Genomic DNA, 20,416 nt, shown 5'->3' on the forward strand with positions numbered 1-20,416 from the left:
AATTAATGAGTCTATAGCTAAAAGAAAAGAAGTTCAGAACAGAGAAAGAACTTAATCTATGAAACTGTGTGTGATTTTTATCAAATACACTGCATAATTAATTCACAATAAATAAACAATCTCACAAAAGAGGGAAAATAAAGCATTTGGGAATCATTCACTTCACATGAGGTGCATAATTGTGGTGTTTGTGGTTATTATAGTGTTGGTGTTTGTTGTGTTTGTGGTTATCATAGTGTTGGTGTTTGTGATTAATGTAGGATTGGGGTTTGTGGTTGTTATAGTGTTGGTGTTCGTGGTTATTATAGTGTTGGTGTTCGTGGTGTTTGTGGTTATTATAGTGTTGCTGTTCGTGGTTATTATAGTGTTGGTGTTCGTTGTGTTTGTGGTTATTATAGTGTGGTGTTCGTAGTTATTATAGTGTTTTGTTTGTGTAGTTCGTGATTAATGTCATATTGGTGTTTGTGGTTATTATAGTGTTGGTGTTCATGGTTATTATAGTGTTGGTGTTCGTTGTGTTTGTGGTTATTATAGTGTGGTGTTCGTAGTTATTATAGTGTTTTGTTTGTGTAGTTCATGATTAATGTCGTATTGGTGTTTGTGGTTATTATAGTGTTGGTGTTCATGGTTATTATAGTGTTGGTGTTCGTTGTGTTTGTGGTTATTATAGTGTTGGTGTTCGTAGTTATTATAGTGTTTTGTTTGTGTAGTTCGTGATTAATGTCGTATTGGTGTTTGTGGTTATTATAGTGTTGGTGTTTGTGGTTATTATAGTGTTAAGTATATAATGGTGTTTTTGGTATTGATGTGCTGTGAAACGGAAACTCACCCAGCACTAACAGACTGTAGACTTTGCTTTCCTGTCCAGCGGGACTGACGGCTAAACACTTGTATATTCCAGAATCATCTTCTGTCACTCTTAGGAGTGTTAATGTGCTCCCATTTGCAGAGACACTGTAACACACACTCACATGGTTTAAACACCTGGGAGAATCACACCTGGGAGAATGACACTGTAAATAAACCCCCTCCAAACACTCATTCACACTCACTGCACACGCTCGCTGGTGTCCACTTTCACTCCATTTCTCATCCAGGTGAGCTGTGGAGTGGGCGTGCCCTCTGCATGACACTTTAATGTGAGCTCCTCCCCCACCTGGGCACTGACATCAGCTGGATCTGAATTCATGATGGTGGGAGGCACTGGCACAAAAAAAGTGAGAGAAACAAATGAGCACAAGCCAGGAGAGAGAAAGAGAAATGGAGAGAGAGATAGAGATGGAGAGAGATAGAAAGACAGATCGATAGAGATAAAGAGAGGTGACACATAAAGAGAGATGAAGAGCGTTAAAGAGAGAGCGATGGAGATAGACGGAGAGAGAGATAAGAAAAATGTAGAGAGATGGAGAGAGAGAGAAAGCAAGAGAGAGCTGGAAAAACAGATGGAGGACAGATGGGGAGAGCGAGAGATGGAGAGAGCGAGAGATGGAGAGAAATGAAGAAAAAGAGGTGGAGAGAGCAATAGAGAGAGATGAAGAGAAATGGAGATGAATGGGGGGAGAGAGAGAGAGATGGAGTGAGGTGGAAAGAAAGAGAGAAAGAAGACTAAATCATGTAAAATCGTACAATTGTTTAACGATTACAGTAACAATTACAATATAATACATTTATTAATAATCTTCTTCTTCTTCTTTCGGCTGCTCCCATTAGGGGTCACCACAGCAGATCATCCGTCTCCATACCCCCCTGTCCTCTACATCTGCCTCTTTCACACCAACTACCTGCATGTCTTCCCTCACCACATCCATGAACCTCCTCCTTGGCCTTCCTCTTTTCCTCCTACCTGGTGTCTCCATCCTCAGCATTCTTCTACCAATATAAGTCATGTCCCTCCTCTGCACGTCCAAACCATCTCAATCTCGCCTTCATCACCTTGTCACCAAAACATCCTACATGCTTATCCATCCTCGTCACTCCCAACGAAAACCTCAACATCTTCAGCTCTGCTACCTCCAGCTCCACTTCCTGTCTTTTACTCAATGCCACTGTCTCTAATCCATACAACATCTCAGGTCTCACCACAGACCTATAAACTTTCCCTTTCATTTTTGCAGATACTCTACTATCACAAATCACTCCTATCACTCTTCTCCACCCACTCCACCCTGCCTGCACTCTTTTCTTTACTTCTCTAACACACTCTCCATTACTTTACACTGTTGACCCCAGGTACCTGAATTCCTCCACCTTCTAAAGCTCTTCTCCTGCAACCCCACCCCTCCACTGCCCTCCCTCTCATTTACACACATGTACTCTGTCTTACTCCTACTGACTTTCATTCCCCTTCTCTCCAGCGTGTACCTCCACCTCTCCAGGCTGTCCTCAACCTGCTCACTACTCTCACAACAAATCACAATATCATCCGCAAACATCATAGTCCAGGGAGACTCCTGTCTGACCTCGTCCGTCAACCTGTCCATCACCACTGCAAACAGGAAAGGGCTCAGGGCCGATCCTTGATGCAGTCCAACCTTCACCCTGAACCAGTCTGTCGTTCCTACTGCACACTTCACTGCCGTCACACTGTCCTCATACATGTCCTGCACCACCCTCACATACTTCTCTGACACACCTGACTTCCTCATACAATACCACAACTCCTCTCTTGGCACCCTGTCATACGCCTTCTCTAAATACACAAATACACAATGCAATTCCTTCTGTCCTTCTCTATACTTCTCCATCAACATTCTCAAAGCAAATAAGGCATCTGTGGTGCTCTTCCTCGGCATGAAACCATACTGTTGCTCAGAGATGGTCACCTCTTCTCTCAGCCTGGATTCCACTACTCTTTACCATAACTTCATGGTGTGACTGATCAACTTAATTCCCCTGTAGTTACTGCAGGACTGCACATCTCCTTTATGCTTAAAGATTGGTACCAGCACACTTCTTCTCCATTCCTCAGGCATCTTCTCACCTTCCAAAATCCTGTTAAACAATCTGGTCAAAACCCACTGCCATCTCTCCTAAACATCTCCACGCTTCTACCGGTATGTCATCTGGTCCAACCGACTTTCCACTCTTCATCCTCTTAATCGCTGCTCTCACTTCCTCCTTACTAATCCTATCTACATCCTGCTTCACCAACTCCACATCATCCAACCTTCTCTCTCTGATTTTCCTCATTCATCAGCTGCTCAAAATACTCCTCCACCTTCTCAACACACTCTCCTCACTAGTCAACACATTTCCTCTCCATCCTTTACTGCTCTAACTTGCAGTACATCCTTCCCAGCTCGGTCCCTCTGCCTGGCCAATCGGTACAAATCCTTTTCTCCTTCCTTAGTGTCCAACCTCTCATACAGCTCCTCATATGCCTTTTCCTTGGCTTTCGCCACATCCTCTTAACCTGCTGCCGCATCTCCTTGTACTCCTGCCTACTTTTCTCATCACTCTGTCTATCCCACTTCTGTTTTGCCAACCTCTTTCTCCTTATGCTCTCCTGCACTTCCTCATTCCACCACCACGTCTCCTTGTCTTGCTTTCTATTTCCAGATGTCACACCAAGTACTTTTCTAGCTGCCTCCCTCATCACTCCTGCAGTAGTTGCCCAATCATCCAACACCTCCTTAACACCACTGAGCCTCTGTCTGACCTCTTCCCTGAACCTCACACTACACTCTTCCTCCTTCAGTTTCCACCATCTTATTCTTCTTTCAGTCCTCACTCTCCTCCTCTTCTTCTTCGCCTCCAAAACCATCCTACAGACCACCATCCGATGCTGTCTAGCTACACTGTCCCCTGCCAACACCTTACAGTCTCCAATCTCCTTCAGGTTGCATCTCCTGCATAGCACATAGTCCACCTGTGTGCACCTTCCTCCACTCTTATACGTCACCCTATGATCCTCCTTCTTCTTAAAATAAGTGTTCACCACTGCCATTTCCATCCTTTTAGCAAAATCTACCACCATCTGCCCTTTCACATTCCTCTCCTTAAAACCATACCTACCCATCACCTCATCACCTCTGTTCCCTTCACCTACATGCCCATTAAAGTCCGCCCCAATCACCAATCGTTCTTTCCTAGGTACACCATCTACCACTTCATCTAATTCACTCCCGAATAGTTCCTTCTCCTCCATCTCACAGCCAACTTGTGGAGCATAGGCACTGATGACATTTATCATCATCCCTTCAACTTCCACCTTCACAATCATCACCCTATCAGAAACTCTCTTCACCTCCATTACACTCTTACTGTACTCTTCCTTCAGAATCACCCCTACACCATTTCTCTTCCCATCCACACCATGATAAAACAGTTTAAACACCTCCAATGTTCCTGGCCTTACTCCCTTTCCACTTGGTCTCCTAAACACACAGCATATCTACCTTTCTCCTCTCCATCATATCAGCTCCCTCTCTCCCTTTACCAGTCATAGTACCAACATTGCATCCATAATGGCTGGGTTACATTTATTAATAATATTTATTTAAAATGTTGAGTAAAGAAGCAAATTGACAAAAAACATGGAATTCTCCACACCATGAACATTCAGTTTAATGCTCTTCTGGGTTTGTCCTGCTGTGCTGGTTGCTGTACAGACGTACTGTCCTGCATCCTGCTGCTGCAATCTGGAAATCTGTAGCATCTTACCACCTTTCAGTCAGGAAGTCAGAAGGACATCACAGCATTAAAATGGTGGTGCATTAAAATCATGATGTCATCACTGAATTAACCCAGTCACAGTGGGGAGACACTGATAATGATTATGTTCCTGCATGTTACCTGACACGATTTCAACACCAGAACCGAGCCGCAGCTGCTTTCCATCTTTTGTCCAGATGATTTTAGGAGCTGGATGTGCTTGTACATTACACAAAAGAGAGACCATTTGACCTTCTACAGCACTCACATCTTCTTCCTGCTGACCAACAATCCTTGGTGGTACTACAAAGAGAGCAGAGCAGAGCAGATTGCACAAGTAACACTTCTGTGTTTGTTATGTTATGTGGTTATGTTTGTTGTGTGTTGGTCATTTGTGTTAATTACCATGGATGTGTGTTAATTACACTTGTTTGTTAATTACCCTGGATGTGTGTTATTCACACTGGATTTGTGTTAATTACCCTGGATGTGTGTTAATTACCCTGGGTGTGTGTAAATTACCCGGGATGTGTGTTAATCACACTGGATTTGTGTTAGTTACCCTGGGTGTGTGTAATTACCTGTGGGTGTGTGGTAATTACACTGGATGTGTGTTATTTACCCCTGGGTGTGTGTAATTACCCTGGGTGTGTGTTAATTACCCTGGGTGTGTGTTAATTACCCGGGATGTGTGTTAATCACACTGGATTTGTGTTGATTGCCCTGGGTGTGTGTAAATTACCCTGGGTGTGTGTAATTACCCCTGGGTGTGTGCTTATTACCCTGGGTGTGTGTAATTACCCTGGGTTTGTGTTAATTACCCTTGATCTGGGATAATTACCCTGGGTGTGTGTAATTACCCTGGGTGTGTGTTAATTACCCCTGGGTGTGTGCTAATTACCCCTGGGTGTGTGTAATTACCCTGGGTGTGTGTTAATTACCCCTGGGTGTGTGTTAATTACCCTGGGTGTGTGTTAATTACCCCTGGGTGTGTGCTAATTACCACTGGGTGTGTGTTAATTACCCCTGGGTGTTTGTAATTACCCTGGGTGTGTGTCAATTACCCTGGATTTGTGTTAATTACCCTGGATGTGTGTTAATTACCCGAGATGTGTGTAATTACACGTGCGTGTGTGTTAATCACACTGGATTTGTGTTAATTACCCTGGATGTGTGTTAATTACCCGAGATGTGTGTAATTACACGTGCGTGTGTTAATCACACTGGATTTGTGTTAATTACCCGTGGGTGTGTGTAAATTACCCTTGATGTGTGTTAATTACCCTGGGTGTGTGTTAATTACCCTTGATGTGTGTTAATTACCCTGGATGTGTAGCCTGTAGGTCAGTGTGTTAACTCCTGCTGGGTTCTCAGCAGTGCAGGTGTAAAAGTTACTGTCGGTCATCTGAACATTTCTGATCTTCAAAGAGCCGGAAGGCAAAATTATGACCCCACACACACACACACACACACACACAGAGACACAGAGAGAGACACAGAGACACACACACACGCATATGCACACAGAAACACATGCGCACACACACACACACACACACACACACACACACACACACACACACACGGACACACATACACACGCACATGCACAGACACACAAATACAATAGACTGTTAAAATCACTAAGTGACCAGTAGACACGAAGTAAACAGAAAATTTAACCGATTAATTCAATTCAAAGTTTATTTATAAAGCACCTAACAACTCCCAGGTAGAACCTAAGCGCTGAACAAATTGCAAAATGCAGTATGGAAATTATAATAATAAAATTAAGCAATATCATAAAAGTAAATAATAGAAACTAAATTAAGAGAAAATAAAATGAAGTATTAAAAGACTACAATTTATATAAGCATAAGAAGCAGTAGACTTAGCACATCCTCTACTATAAAAAAAGGCTTTGGTAAATAAATAAGACTTTAGTTTAGCTTTGAAGGTAGAGAATTCCCTTTCAGAGGTAGGATCAGGAGGGAAAACGGGCACTTTAATTCATACACGATTAGGGGACCTCAGAGTTTGTCCATAGGTGCACAGATGGAGGGCATGGTGAACATTCAGCCACTGAGAGGAAGCTTATTTTTTGTTTTATGTGTGTTATGTCCACAAACCAGCATGTTTAAATCATAAAATCAACCAGGATTACTCCACAAAGGAAACTTGTTTCAGATATACAACGAAGAAAACACATTCAATGGCACTGGATCTGCTGCAGTGACCAAACTCCAGTAGAACTTCCATCTGCCCATCAGGGATGTGGCAGTAAAAAAATGGGGTAAGACAGCCAGGATACACATTCAGCTACAAGGTAACCCATAGCAAACCTATGCTGTTTCTCATGTCAATTACATTTTTCACCAACCTCTTCAACAGCTCCTGCGCATTGGCCAAAAACAATAGACCAAATAAACATGGTCATCTCACATAATATGTACAACTGCAGTTTAATAATAACAGAGACATTGCTACAGTAGATGAAGCAATCATCTAGCAAGCTAGCAGACCGAGCAGTGTGCATCTATATCAACAATGAATGATGTTTAGCTCAAGACGTTATGGGAAAATATTCCTGCCTACACTTAGAATATCTCAAGCTAAAATAAAACCCCTTTTTTATCATATAAATTCATAATAATCATGTTCTGGCTGCATATGAGCACCAAAGTCTAATGCTAATCGAGTCCTAGCTAAACTACACAATGGCATTAACATCAAGTGACCACACTCCAAGTTGGACCAAGTTGTTGTTCATAGACACTGAGGTTTGGTAACAGTGGAGTGGACACTAAGTCACCTTTTGTTTTCATGTCTGCTCTCTCCGATCCTGTCTCATCCATTCTGATCCCTTCCTCTTCCAGACTCATTATATATATATATATATATATATATATATATATATATATATATATATATATATATATATATATATATATATAGAGTGAGGAAAATAAGTATTTGAACACCCTGCTATTTTGCAAGTTCTCCCACTTAGAAATCATGGAGGGTCTGAAATTGTCATCGAGGTGCATGTCCACTGTGAGAGACATAATCTAAAAAAAAAAATCCAGAAATCACAATGTATGATTTTTAAACTATTTATTTGTATGACACAGTTGCAAATAAGTATTTGAACACCTGTCTATCAGCTAGAATTCTGACCCTCAAAGACCTGTTAGTCTGCCTTTAAAATGTCCACCTCCACTACATTTATTATCCTAAATTAGATGCACCTGTTTGAGGTCGTTAGCTGCATAAAGACACCTGTCCACCCCATACAATCAGTAAGAATCCAACTACTAACATGGCCAAGACCAAAGAGCTGTCCAAAGACACTAGAGACAAAATTGTACACATCCACAAGGCTGGAAAGGGCTACGGGGAAATTGCCAAGCAGCTTGGTGAAAAAAGGTCCACTGTTGGAGCAATCATTAGAAAATGGAAGAAGCTAAACATGACTGTCAATCTTCCTCAGACTGGGGCTCCATGCAAGATCTCACCTCGTTGGGTCTCAATGATCCTAAGGAAGGTGAGAAATCAGCCCAGAACTACACGGGAGGAGCTAGTCAATGACCTGAAAAGAGCTGGGACCACCGTTTTCAAGGTTACAGTTGGTAATACACAAAGACGTCATGGTTTGAAATCATGCATGGCACGGAAGGTTCCCCTGCTTAAACCAGCACATGTCCAGGCACGTCTTAAGTTTGCCAATGACCATTTGGAAGTCATGTGGTCAGATGAGACCAAAATAGAACTTTTGGGTCATAATTCCACTAAACGTGTTTGAAGGAAGAAGAATGATGAGTACCATCCCAAGAACACCATCCCTACTGTGAAGCATGGGGGTGGTAGCATCATGCTTTGGGGGTGTTTTTCTGCACGTGGGACAGGGCGACTGCACTGTATTAAGGAGAGGATGACCGGGGCCATGTATTGTGAGATTTTGGGGAACAACCTCCTTCCCTCAGTTAGAGCATTGAAGATGGGTCGAGGCTGGGTCTTCCAACATGACAATGACCCGAAGCACACAGCCAGGATAACCAAGGAGTGGCTCTGTAAGAAGCATATCAAGGTTCTGGCGTGGCCTAGCCAGTCTCCAGACCTAAACCCAATAGAAAATCTTTGGAGGGAGCTCAAACTCCGTGTTTCTTAGCGACAGGCCAGAAACCTGACTGATCTAGAGAAGATCTGTGTGGAGGAGTGGGCCAAAATCCCTCCTACACTGTGTGCAAACCTTGTGAAAAACTACAGGAAACGTTTGACCTCTGTTATTGCAAACAACGGCTACTGTACCAAATATTAACATTGACTTTCTTAGGTGTTTAAATACTTATTTGCAGCTGTATTATACAAATAAATAGTTAAAAAATCATACATTCTGATTTCTGGATTATTTTTTTTAGATTATGTCTATCACAGTGGACATGCACCTACGATGACAATTTCAGAAATAGCAGGGAGTTCAAATACTTATTTTCCTCACTGTATATATATATATGAGTAAAAGACAGGAGCAGAGCTAAAGATGTTGAGATGTTCGTTGGAAGTGACGACTATGAACAGGATTAGAAACTAGTTTATTAGAGGGACAGCACATGTAGGATGTTTTGGAGACAAGGTGAGGGAGGTGAGATTGAGATGGTTTGGACATGTGCAGAGGAGGGACATCGGGTATATCAGTAGGAGAATGCTGAGGATGAAGCCACCAGGAAGGAGGAAAAGAGGAAGATCAAGGAGGAGGTTTATGGATGTGGTGAGGGAAGACATGCAGGTAGTTGGTGTGACAGAGGCAGATGTAGAGGACGGGGGGGGGTATGGAGACGGATGATACACTGTGGTGCCCCCTAATGGAAGAAGCTGAAAGAAGAAGATTTGGTTTTTGTGTGGAGTTTATTTAAAGTTTGTGAAGAGTTTATTTGGAGTTTGTATTGAGTGTACATGGTGTTTGAGGAATAATTTAAATGATATCATCACAAAACACAGTTCTCATTACTGTGAAAAAAGAAGTGAGTCTTACCGGGCAGTGATTGGTGGAAGAATCTGTTCGTTATGGCTCCAGGACACAGTGGGGGTGGGGCTTCCTTCAACCTCACATGGTAGGATTATCTCTGACCCCTCATTCACTGTAGTGCTAATGACCTCGGTGTGCCCATGTGCTCCGAGGATACGGGGCTTCGCTAGAATAAAAAAATGTAATCAGCTGTTTCTTTCTCTCTCTCTCTCTCTCTCTCTCTCTCTCTCTCTCTCTCTGTCTGTCTGTCTGTCTCTCAGCAATGCTTACAGTGGACAGTGAGTGTGATTTCTTTGTGTGTTTCTCCAGCTGAGCTGCTCGCAATGCAGATGTAACGTCCAGAATCAGCTGCAGTCGAGCTAAAAATCAACAAACTCCCATCAGACTGCGGAGGAAAAGACACAGGCTCATCACCCTGAGAAAGAGAGAGAGAGAGAGAGAGAGAGAGAGAGAGAGAGAGAGAGAGAGGAGAAATATTTAATAATGACAGTATATCTGTACATCACTTTTGCCCCAATCCATTCCCTGCACACTGTGGGCACAGAGCAATAAAATAAACACACTAAACTGAATTTGTTTGTTTGTTAGTTAATTTAAGATTTTGAGTGTGTTAGATGTTGAGGGTGTTTGATGTTGAGGGTGTTTGATGTTGAGGGTGTTTGATGTTGAGGGTGTTGTGTGCGTTAAATGTTAAATGTGTCACCTTGGTCCAGGTTATGGAAGGTTTTGGGGTTCCAGTAGTTTCACATGGTAAAGAAACAGACACTCCTTCAGCAGCTTCATAATGTGTAGCAGAGGCTGAGATCACAGGAGGAACTGTAGAACAACTCCAGATTAGAATCCGTATCATAACTCAGAACTTTTATCAGAACTCCGAACCCTGCGGATCTTCAGTGTGTGTCCTGTTTCTCACCGTGAATCTTTAGTGTGATCGTTAAGTTCACTGATCCTGCCACATTCGTACCAGTGCACATGTATTTCCCAGCATGCTCTGGGGCAGCTCTCTTCATGTGCAGACTGCCATCATTCCTGATGGAGGTCCACTCACTGTTTTGGACCTGCAGGGTGCAGAACACACACGCACACAACATCACAATTCATTTCCACTCTCACCTACACATACCAGCACTCACAGACACACACACACACACACACACACACACACACACACACACACACACACACACACACACGCACTCACAAAGACACACGCACGCACGCACACTTACAAACACACACCCACACAAACGCACTCACACACACACACACACACACACACACGCATTCACAAAGACATGTACTCACACACCAACAGATGTACTCCTACCTTCTGTCCTTCTCGCATCCAGACGATCTCAGGGGGTGGAGCTCCACCCATCAGCACACATGGCAGAGTGACAGACTCACCAACTACAGTCTTAACCTCAGATACAGCATTATCTACCATCGGGGGTGCTGTATAAGTCATTTCACACACACACACACACACACACACACACACACACACACACACACACACACACACACACACGTTATAGGATATAGTTAAGGTTAAAGACGTAGAAGGACATAGCAAAGTTTGTGTACAGTGGGTATAAAATATGTGGGGGAAATATTTTAAATAAAAAAAAAAAATCCACCACCCTGAGTTTATACATTCAAGTCAAGTCAAGAAGCTTTTGTCATTTCAACCATATATATCTGACACAGTACACAGTGAAATGAAACAACGTTCCTCCTGAACCCTGGTGTTACATACAACAACAATCACAGAAACAGAAAACACAGGGTTAAGGACTAGTAAGTGTCCTCGCCACATAAAGGGCATTGTGTGCAACCTGGTGCAAACAGTGCAAAGACAACACAAGACAGTGTAAGACAAATACACAAAATAGCGCCACCAGTAAACGTGTTGTATATTGCACAGTGCAGTGTGTAAAACATGTAAAGTAAACATTGTAATTAACAAAAATGTAAACAAAATGTTGTGCAAAAGAGCAAATAGCAGCTATTCAGAAAAAAGATGTGCAAAAATGGCTTTTAAACAGTAGTAATGAGGTGATATCAGTAGTGCTGAAGACATGGTTGTGTGGAGTGAGTACAAGTGTGTGTTGAGTCCAGGTTGTACAGATCAGTCACACAGTGTGTGTGTGTGCGTGAGTTTCAGTTCAGTTCTGTGTTGGGGAGCCTGATGGCTTGAGGGAAAAAGCTGTTGCACAGTCTGGATGTGACGGCCCGAATGCTTCGCAAACGCTTCCCTGATGGCAGGAGGGTGAAGGGTTGTGTGTAACGGGTGTGTGTGAGGGGTGTGTGTGGTCGTCCACAATGCTGTTGGCTTTTCGATGCAGCGTGTGGTGTAAATGTCCGTGATGAAGGGGAGAGAGACTCTGATGATCTTCTCAGCTGTCCTCACTTTCCACTGTAGGGTCTTGTGATCCGCGACAGTGCAGTTCCCTAACCAGGCAGTGATGCAGCTGCTCAAGATGCTCTCAATGGTCCCTCTGTAGAACATGGTCAGGATGGGGGGAAGGAGATTAGCTTTCCTCAGCCTTCTCAGGAAGTAGAGACGCTGATGGGCTCTTGGTGATGGAGCTGGTGTTGAGTGACCAGGTAAGATTATCCGCCAAATTAACACCAAGGAATTTTGTGCTCTTGACTGTAAGAGAACATGGGTGCAGGGCTAGGTGAGTGCAGAGTGACTGGATGGGAGGACCCAAATGCAGGATGCACACAGAGGTATGGAGAAAACAGGCAAAAACAGTCCAGGGTCAATAACACCGGCAAACAGGGCAATGCAGGAAAAGACAAAACCAAAATTCAAAACAGTTAAAAAAAGAAACCAGCAAACTAGGCAAAACAGGGCAGAGCAGAAACATAAATCACAACAGTCCAAAGTCCGAACCAGGTAACTAGGGAGACAGAGTAGAACAGAAAACAGGTTCAGGTTCAGGGTAAGGATCAGCATCAGGTTCAGGGTAAGGATCAGGAACAGGATACAGAGCAGGCAGGATGGCAAGAATAATCTCAGGGGCAAGGAAGCCGGTAAGAGAGCCTGCATAGAGTTTTCCTCACTTCAGCTGTGGTTAGACAGAGCACCTGGTCACTAGGAGGAGGGATGGTTTTCCTCGCCGCCATGTTGTTCTGTACCTCAAACCGGGTGTAGAAGTCGTTCAGCGCATCTGGGAGGGAGGCGTCACGGCCACATGCGCCGGGTGTCTCCGCTGTCCTGGAAGTGGCCGTGGATTCTCTTGGTGTGTGCACGCTTCACCTCTCTGATGGCACGGGACAGATTTGCCCTTGCTGTCTTTAAGGCCGTCTTGTGCCTTGCTCTGAAGGCGAAGTCTCTTGATTTTAGCAGCGCACGCACCTTGGCGGTCATCTACGGCTTCTGTTTGGAGCATGTAGTGATGGTCTTGGAGATGGTCAAATGGTGCCGCGCCACCATTAGGTGGATTCTTTCATAATGGAGCTTTAACTGTCCTCAGTCACCTTCAGAATGAGGTCTGGAGTAAAATAACTCACAGCTCCCATCAATCACAGACTCAGATAAAACCTGATCAAAGTCAGCAGTTGCTGTAGGATTTACTTGAGTGTTTGTTGTTGAATTTTATAATAAGAGCTTCAAAGGGTCACCAAAGAAAATGTGTGACTTCATTGATAAAAGGAACCAATCAGGAGATTAATATAAAAGAATACCGAAGGCACTAAATGTACCATGGAACATCATCAAAGCCATCATCAATAAGTAGAGAAAATGTGGCACCACAGAGACTGCAAAGATCAGGATGATCCTCCAAAGTTGATAAGACGACAAGGAGAATGGTAGAAGAGAGGCGGGCTACCAAGAGACCAAAAGCAACACTGTAGGAACTACAGGAAGTTCTGGCAGTTTCTGGTTACTCCTTACATGTGACCACCATCTCCTGTATTCTGCACAGGTCTGGGCTGTGGGGTAGGGGGGCAAGACGGAAACTGTTCCTTACAAAAAATAATATGGCCCTTCCCCATAATTCTAACTTTGCACTTGTAAAATAAGAAAATGTAAAGCTCCAAATACCAAGATATTTTAGCACAAAACCTTCTGTCCTCTGTCAGAATACTGAAAATAAAGATGAATTTCACATTTCAACATGCCAATGATCCAAAGCTCACATCAACAAAGAAATTACTTGTTGAAACCCTAACCCTAACCCTAACCTCAATCCCATTCAAAACCTTTGGAATGAACTTAAAAGAGGTGTACACAGGAGATCCCTCAAAATCTGAAGAAACCTGAACTATTTAAATGTGTGAAGTTAAGGAATTCAGCAAGAGACACAAGGTGTTTCTACAAAGGATTAGTTGGGAGGGTGTACAGATTTCTGCACTCAGGGTGTTGTAGGTTCTTTAGTTTTAAATGTTCCCAATTATTAAATATATAAAAATATAAAAAATGGATTTTTGTTTGTTGTTTATGTTTTTGTGTTTAAATTAATAAAAAAAAAGAATAAATTTTTAAAACAGCATTTTTTATTAGGGGTGCAACAACTGTTCGAATAGTTGGCTGCTGAAGTTACTGGTTAGCCTGAGGGTAAGATAATGAAAAAATGGCGGATAATGCAGAGTTAAACGGTAGCAGAAAAAAGCATTTGGCATCAGAGCATTTTCTATTAAACAACAATGAATACTGTAACCTGGAAGTTATGTAAAGGACATCCAGCGTAAATCATGTGCCAAATCAAATATGCGGATCAGGAATCAGAATTTCATAGCGGATCGGTCGAGGCCCGGGTTAGCAACGACCACCACAGGTATCACTCAACAGCACTCAATCAACACACTCTGCATCAACACACCACTCAGCACAGACGGCATCTCCACCACAGGAGTGACTGATCATGAAAAACAACAGAAAAAAGGGACAGAAGGAAGAAAGGGTTGACATCCTATTTAAAGGAGAGGAGAGGAAGAGAGGAGGAGGAGAGAAGAGGATGAGTAGAGAAGAGGAGGAGAAAAGAGAAGAAGAGAGGAGAGGAGATAAGAGGAGAAGAAGAGGAGAAGAGAGGAGCAGAAAAGAGGTGAAGAAAGGAGAAGAGGAGGAGAAGAGAAGACAGGAGAAAAGGAGAAGAGAGGAGAATAGGAGGAGAGGAAAAGAGAGGAGGAGCGGAACGCTAGCAATTACCTGGAATAATGTTGGTGTATAAAACACTGGAGAGTCGATGAAAGTCAAATCCACCTCCATCTTTTCCCTTAACTTTAATAAAGAAGCCTTCAGATGGAGTTTTCATCTCCGGCACATTCCACAATCCACTCACTCCTCCATCCACAGGAACAGGAAGTGAAACACTGAGCAGATCCTCACCACGCTTGGACACTAACACCATACTACTCAGAACACCAGGAGAGCTCAGACCTGAACATTTCAAAAGTACATGCACAGGAAAACCTGAGGAACCAAAAACAAACACACACACACACACACACACACACCAAAGTTATGTTGGAAATGAAACACACCCACAGAATAATTTTCCTTTCTGATGATCTTTTACCTTTGGTGGGTCGTTCTCTGGTCCTGCTGAATTCAGGAACAGGTGAAGTGGAAAAACCGGCTCTGAAGTCCAGGTTACTGACTCCAGTTACTCGGAGTGTGTGTCGCCCACTACACATTACCTATACAACCATAACACTCCTTACAAATCAGGTGTGAAGGTATTTCTGTGTTTAGAGTATAATGTATGTGCACCATCAAACCACTGACCTTCAAACCCCTGACCATCAAACGCCTGACCATCAAACCGCTAAACATCAAACCACTGACCTTCAAACTGCTAAACATTAAACCACTGACCTTTAAACCGCTAAACATCAAACCACTGACCTTTAAACCGCTAAACATCAAACCCCTGACCATCAAACTGCTAAACATTAAACCACTGACCTTCAAACCACTAAACATCAAACCCCTGACCTTCAAACCACTAAACATCAACCCACTGACCTTCAAACCGCTAAACATCAAACCACTGACCTTCAAACCGCTAAACATCAAACCCCTGACCTTCAAACCACTATACATCAAACCACTGACCTTCAAACCGCTAAACATCAAACCACTGACCTTCAAACCCCTGACCATCAAACCCAAACTGTTTATACGGAGTCTAAAACACATCTGTGTATAAACAAGTGTATAAAACACATCTGTAACATTACAGTTTCCCTTCACTGGAATTCTCACTCCCAGGATGATTCTGATCCGGGACACAAACACAGTACCATAAAGATGTGGCGTGTGAAGTACTTTATTGTCATTGAATGCAATACTATGGATTTTAGTTTGCCAACTCTCAGACAGCAACAAAGGCATTTGAACATACAATTCTGAAAGGAAATGAAATAAATAATTTAAAAAAGAATTCAGAATTTACAGGTGCATCTCAATAAAATAGAATGTGGAAAAAGTTGATTTATTTCAGTGATTCAACTCAAATTGTGAAACTGGTGTATTAAATAAATTCAATGCACACAGACTGAAGTCATTTAAGTCCTTGGTTCTTTTAATTGTGATGATTTTGGTTCACATTTAACAAAAACCCACCAATTCACATCTCAATAAATTAGAATATGGTGACATGCCAATCAGCTAATCAACTCAAAACACCTGCAAAGGTTCCTGGGGCTTCAAAATGGTCTCAGTTTGGCGACACAATCATGGGGGAAACTGCTGATCTGACGTTGTCCAGAAGACAACCACTGACCCCCTTTATTAGGAGAGGAAGCTGCAAACATTCATCACCAAAAAAGCTGCTGATCACAGAGTGCTGTCCGAGCATGTTCACAGAAAGTTGAGTGGAAGGAAAAATTGTGGAAGAAAAAGATGCACAACAACCGAGAGAACCGCAGCCTCGAGAGGCTTGACAAGCAAAATCCATTTAGAATCTGAGTGAACTTCACAAGGAACGGACTGAGGCCTGGGTCATGGCATAAAGAGCCACCACACACAGACGTGTGAGGGAATTTGGCTACAGTGTACCAAATGTTACCAGTGTATTCCTCTTGTTAAGCCTAAAGAGAAGAAGAACTGGACTGGGGCCCAGTGGTCCAAAATCCTCCTTTCAGATGAGAGCAAGTTTTGTATTTCATTTGGAAAAGGTCCTAGAGCCTGGAGGAAGGGTGGAGAAGCTCACGGCCCATTTTGCTTTAAGTCCAGCGGTAAGTTTCCACAGTCTGTGATGATTTGGGGTCCAATGTCATCTGCTGGTGTTGGTCCACTGTGTTTTCTGAAAACCAAAGTCACTGCACCCGTTTACCAGGATGTTTTAGAGCACTTTATGCTTTCCTCTGCTGACCAGCTTTATGGATATGCTGATTTCATTCTTCAGCAGGATTTGGCACCTGCCCACACTGCCAAAAGCACCAAAAAGCTGGTTAAATGACCATGGTGTTGGTGTGCTTGACTGGAGCAAGCTCACCAGAATCTCTGGCATATTGTGAAGAGGAAAATTAGAAACAAGTGACCAAAACATGCAGATGAGCTGAAGGCCACTGTCAAAGAAACCTGGGCTTATATACCACCTCAGCAGTGCCATAGTCTGATCTCCTCTATGCCACAGTCTGATCTCCTCCATGCCACAGTCTGATCACCTCCATGCCACAATCTGATCTCCTCCATGCCATGCCCAATTGAGGCAGTAATTTAAGCAAAAGGAGCCACAACCGAATATTGAGTACAGATACAGTAAATAAACAGACTTTCCAGAAGACCAACAATTCACTCAAAATGTTTTTTTGATTGGTCTTATGAAGTTTTCTCATTTGAGAAACTACTTCAGTCTGAGTTCACTAAATGTATTTAATACACAAGTTTCACAATTTGAGTTGAATTACTGAAATAAATGAACTTTTTCACAACATTCTAATTCATTGAGATGCAGCTGTACACTGTAAAAAATAGTGTGTATGACTTGTTTACTGAAGTGTCTTCTGAGAGGTTTATACTGCACATTAAATAAAGTGACCTTATAAAGCAGGAAGATGGGGATGTGATGGCAGCTACAGCTTTGGAAAAGAAGATCCACTTTTGTCTGTTTGGTTGTGACCTGATGGTTGTGTACCTCTTTCCAGATGGTAAGGGAATAAACATTCTGTGACCTCAGGGAGCAGTCTCTGTTATGATACTGCATTCAGCGAACATTTAAAATATACAGGTTTGGGAGATCAGTGCTTTGCAGTTTCCTCAGTACAGCTCACATTCCATACTATATGTGAGTACTGAATTTTCCGGACTATAAGCCGCTACTTTTTTCCCACTCTTTAAACGTGGCTTAAACAATGAACCTGCTAATTTATGGATTTTTCCAGGGTTTTTCCCGGTTTCACAAACTTCATGCCAAAAAACTGAGCCCTAGAACATTAGACCAATGAAATTGCAGAACGGGTTCAGGTGAACCAATGAAACTCTTTATATTAAATCAGATGCGCTCCCACTGAATCGGGTCGCAGCACATCATAAATATGGATGATGTTCCTCTGACGTTTGATCTGCCGCTCACTCGGACTGTCTACAGGAAATGTGAATCATTCGTCACGCTGAAAACAACCGGGCATGAAACACACACTTCACTGTGTTCTGAGCTGCACGGCATCGGGAGAAAAGATTCACCGATGGTGATTTTTAAACGCACGACGATGCCAAAAGATAAACTCTCGAGAGAAATAGTTGTGAAAGGAAGGAGGAAGACAGTGAACAATGACTTTCTTGGTAGGCTACTGTTTAGAAACAACCCGTGTAACAGACACTGTCTTTCATTAAAGCCTGTGTAAAGTTCATTAGTTTCAGTGTAGACAGGTGGGTTAGGGTTAGGGTTAGGGTTAGGGTTAGGTGCGGCTTATAGACTTATAGACAGGTGCGGCGTATTTATGTTCAAAATAAACATCTTTGTCAAATTCAGTGAGTGCGGCTTATATATGGGTGCGTTTAATAGACCGGAAATTACGGTATGCGAGTATGTCAAAGTTGGAGTAGAAGAACTCCAGTGTACTGCAGAGCCCTATCCTCCTTAACACTGATCTGAAAATCAGGGGTGTGCCAGGTGCACAGCTATGTTCTAAAATCTAGTGGAAAGCCTTCCTAAAAGAATAGGGTTTATTATAACATAAAGATGAAATACATCTGGAATGAGATTTTCAAACACATATGGGTGTGATGGTAGCGGTGCACAAAATGTTGTATTTACAATGTCATAATGAGATTAATTAAATATGATGAGTTCACTTGATGCACTGATGCTGAAACACAAACTACCTTTAGGGTCCATAGTCCAGGATGTGGGTTCTTCAGGTTCACCACTAGAACAGAGTTTGGGATGTTCAAAAGCTCTCTCAGGCCCTGCCTCTCACCAACAATGTGACCTAAAACACCAAAATTGAATCAGTGACTGACACACACACACACACACACACACACACACACACACACACACACACACACACAGAATTATAAATCAGATCACTTACCAAGAGGATCTTTGAGCTCGATGCGAGGTGATGGACCACTCAGAGACACGGTCACCTCCTTTAGGCTAGGGTCAAAGGGCAACTCCCAGCGAGTCTCCTGCCTAAGCTCATGATCCGAAGAGAGCAAATGGACCTTCATAGCCTGTACAGTCTCCTCAACCCATTTCAGAACCTGAGAAGATATCAGTGAGTTGTGTCACTCTGCTGTATTTACAGTATTTTATCTCAGAAACACCCTGAGACACAAATTTAATAACACCTGATGTAATAACAGATCCCCCAAAGTCACCATCAACCTTAACCTCAACACCAACATCAACCTCAACATCAACCTCAATATCAACCCCAACATCAATCTCAACCTCATCATCCTCAATCTCAACATCAACCTCAACATTAACCGCAACATCAACACCAACCCCATCATCCTCAACATCAACCTCAACAACATCCTCAACATTATCCTCAAAATCAACCCAATCATCCTCAACATCAATCTGAACATCAACCCCAACACTAACCTTAACATCATCCTCAAAACAACCCCAACATTATCCTGAACATCAATCCTAACACTAACCTCAACATTATCCTCAACATCAACCGCAACACTAACCTCAACATCATCCTCAACATCAACCCCAACATCATCCTGAACATCAACCTCAACCGCAACCCTTCATCCTCAACATCAATCTGAACATCAACCCCAACACTAACCTCAACATCAACCCCAACATCATCCTGAACATCAACCTCAACAACATCCTCTACATCCTCAACAGCAACCCCATCATCCTCAACATCAATCTGAACATCAACCCTAACACTAACCTCAACATCAACCCCAACATCATCCTGAACATCAACCTCAACAACATCCTCAACATTATCAACATCAACCCCATCATCCTGAACATCAACCCCAACATCATCCTTAACATTACCCCAACCTCAACATCATCCTCAAACTCAACATCATCCTTATCATCAACCCCAATATCCTCAACATCAAACCCAACATTATCCTCAAACATCAACCCCATTATCCTTAACATCAACTCCATCAACCCCAACAACATCCAACATCCTCAACAGCAACCCATGTGACTGAATGGGAAAAGCAGTCTTCAAACTATCTATAAAATACTCTGCTATCCTCTCTGATATAAACCCTACCCAATCACAGATTTCCTCTGGTGATATCCATTTTCTTGAGGCAGTATCAATAAAATGTAC

At 42.7% G+C, this 20,416-nt stretch overlaps 1 protein-coding gene across 3 annotated transcripts in view; it reads right to left on the reverse strand.

Moving 5' to 3' along the window:
- hmcn2 (hemicentin 2) overlaps nucleotides 1-20,416 on the reverse strand; it is a 55,538-nt gene that overhangs the window by 16,467 nt on the left and 18,655 nt on the right. For 2 of the 3 annotated variants that reach the window (XR_006928387.1, XM_046872325.1), the window contains exons 5-18: nucleotides 19,178-19,349; nucleotides 18,966-19,072; nucleotides 15,211-15,331; nucleotides 14,841-15,104; nucleotides 11,007-11,134; nucleotides 10,593-10,737; nucleotides 10,383-10,495; nucleotides 9,950-10,094; nucleotides 9,686-9,845; nucleotides 5,977-6,104; nucleotides 4,795-4,956; nucleotides 4,552-4,665; nucleotides 1,053-1,203; nucleotides 830-954 (exon numbers count right to left, since the gene is read on the reverse strand). Coding sequence is in view for 2 of the 3 variants with exons in the window: in XM_046872325.1 (XP_046728281.1) it covers nucleotides 830-954; nucleotides 1,053-1,203; nucleotides 4,552-4,665; nucleotides 4,795-4,956; nucleotides 5,977-6,104; nucleotides 9,686-9,845; nucleotides 9,950-10,094; nucleotides 10,383-10,495; nucleotides 10,593-10,737; nucleotides 11,007-11,134; nucleotides 14,841-15,104; nucleotides 15,211-15,331; nucleotides 18,966-19,072; nucleotides 19,178-19,349 (2,035 nt within the window). In the remaining variant the exon portion in view is untranslated. Of the gene's footprint in view, nucleotides 1-829; nucleotides 955-1,052; nucleotides 1,204-4,551; nucleotides 4,666-4,794; nucleotides 4,957-5,976; nucleotides 6,105-9,685; nucleotides 9,846-9,949; nucleotides 10,095-10,382; nucleotides 10,496-10,592; nucleotides 10,738-11,006; nucleotides 11,135-14,840; nucleotides 15,105-15,210; nucleotides 15,332-18,965; nucleotides 19,073-19,177; nucleotides 19,350-20,416 lie in introns of those variants that run through there. The other variant, XM_046872326.1, reaches the window with a different exon arrangement.

Source organism: Silurus meridionalis, chromosome 17 (assembly GCF_014805685.1).
Source record: "Silurus meridionalis isolate SWU-2019-XX chromosome 17, ASM1480568v1, whole genome shotgun sequence".
In the NCBI taxonomy this organism is placed as follows: Eukaryota; Metazoa; Chordata; class Actinopteri; order Siluriformes; family Siluridae; genus Silurus; species Silurus meridionalis.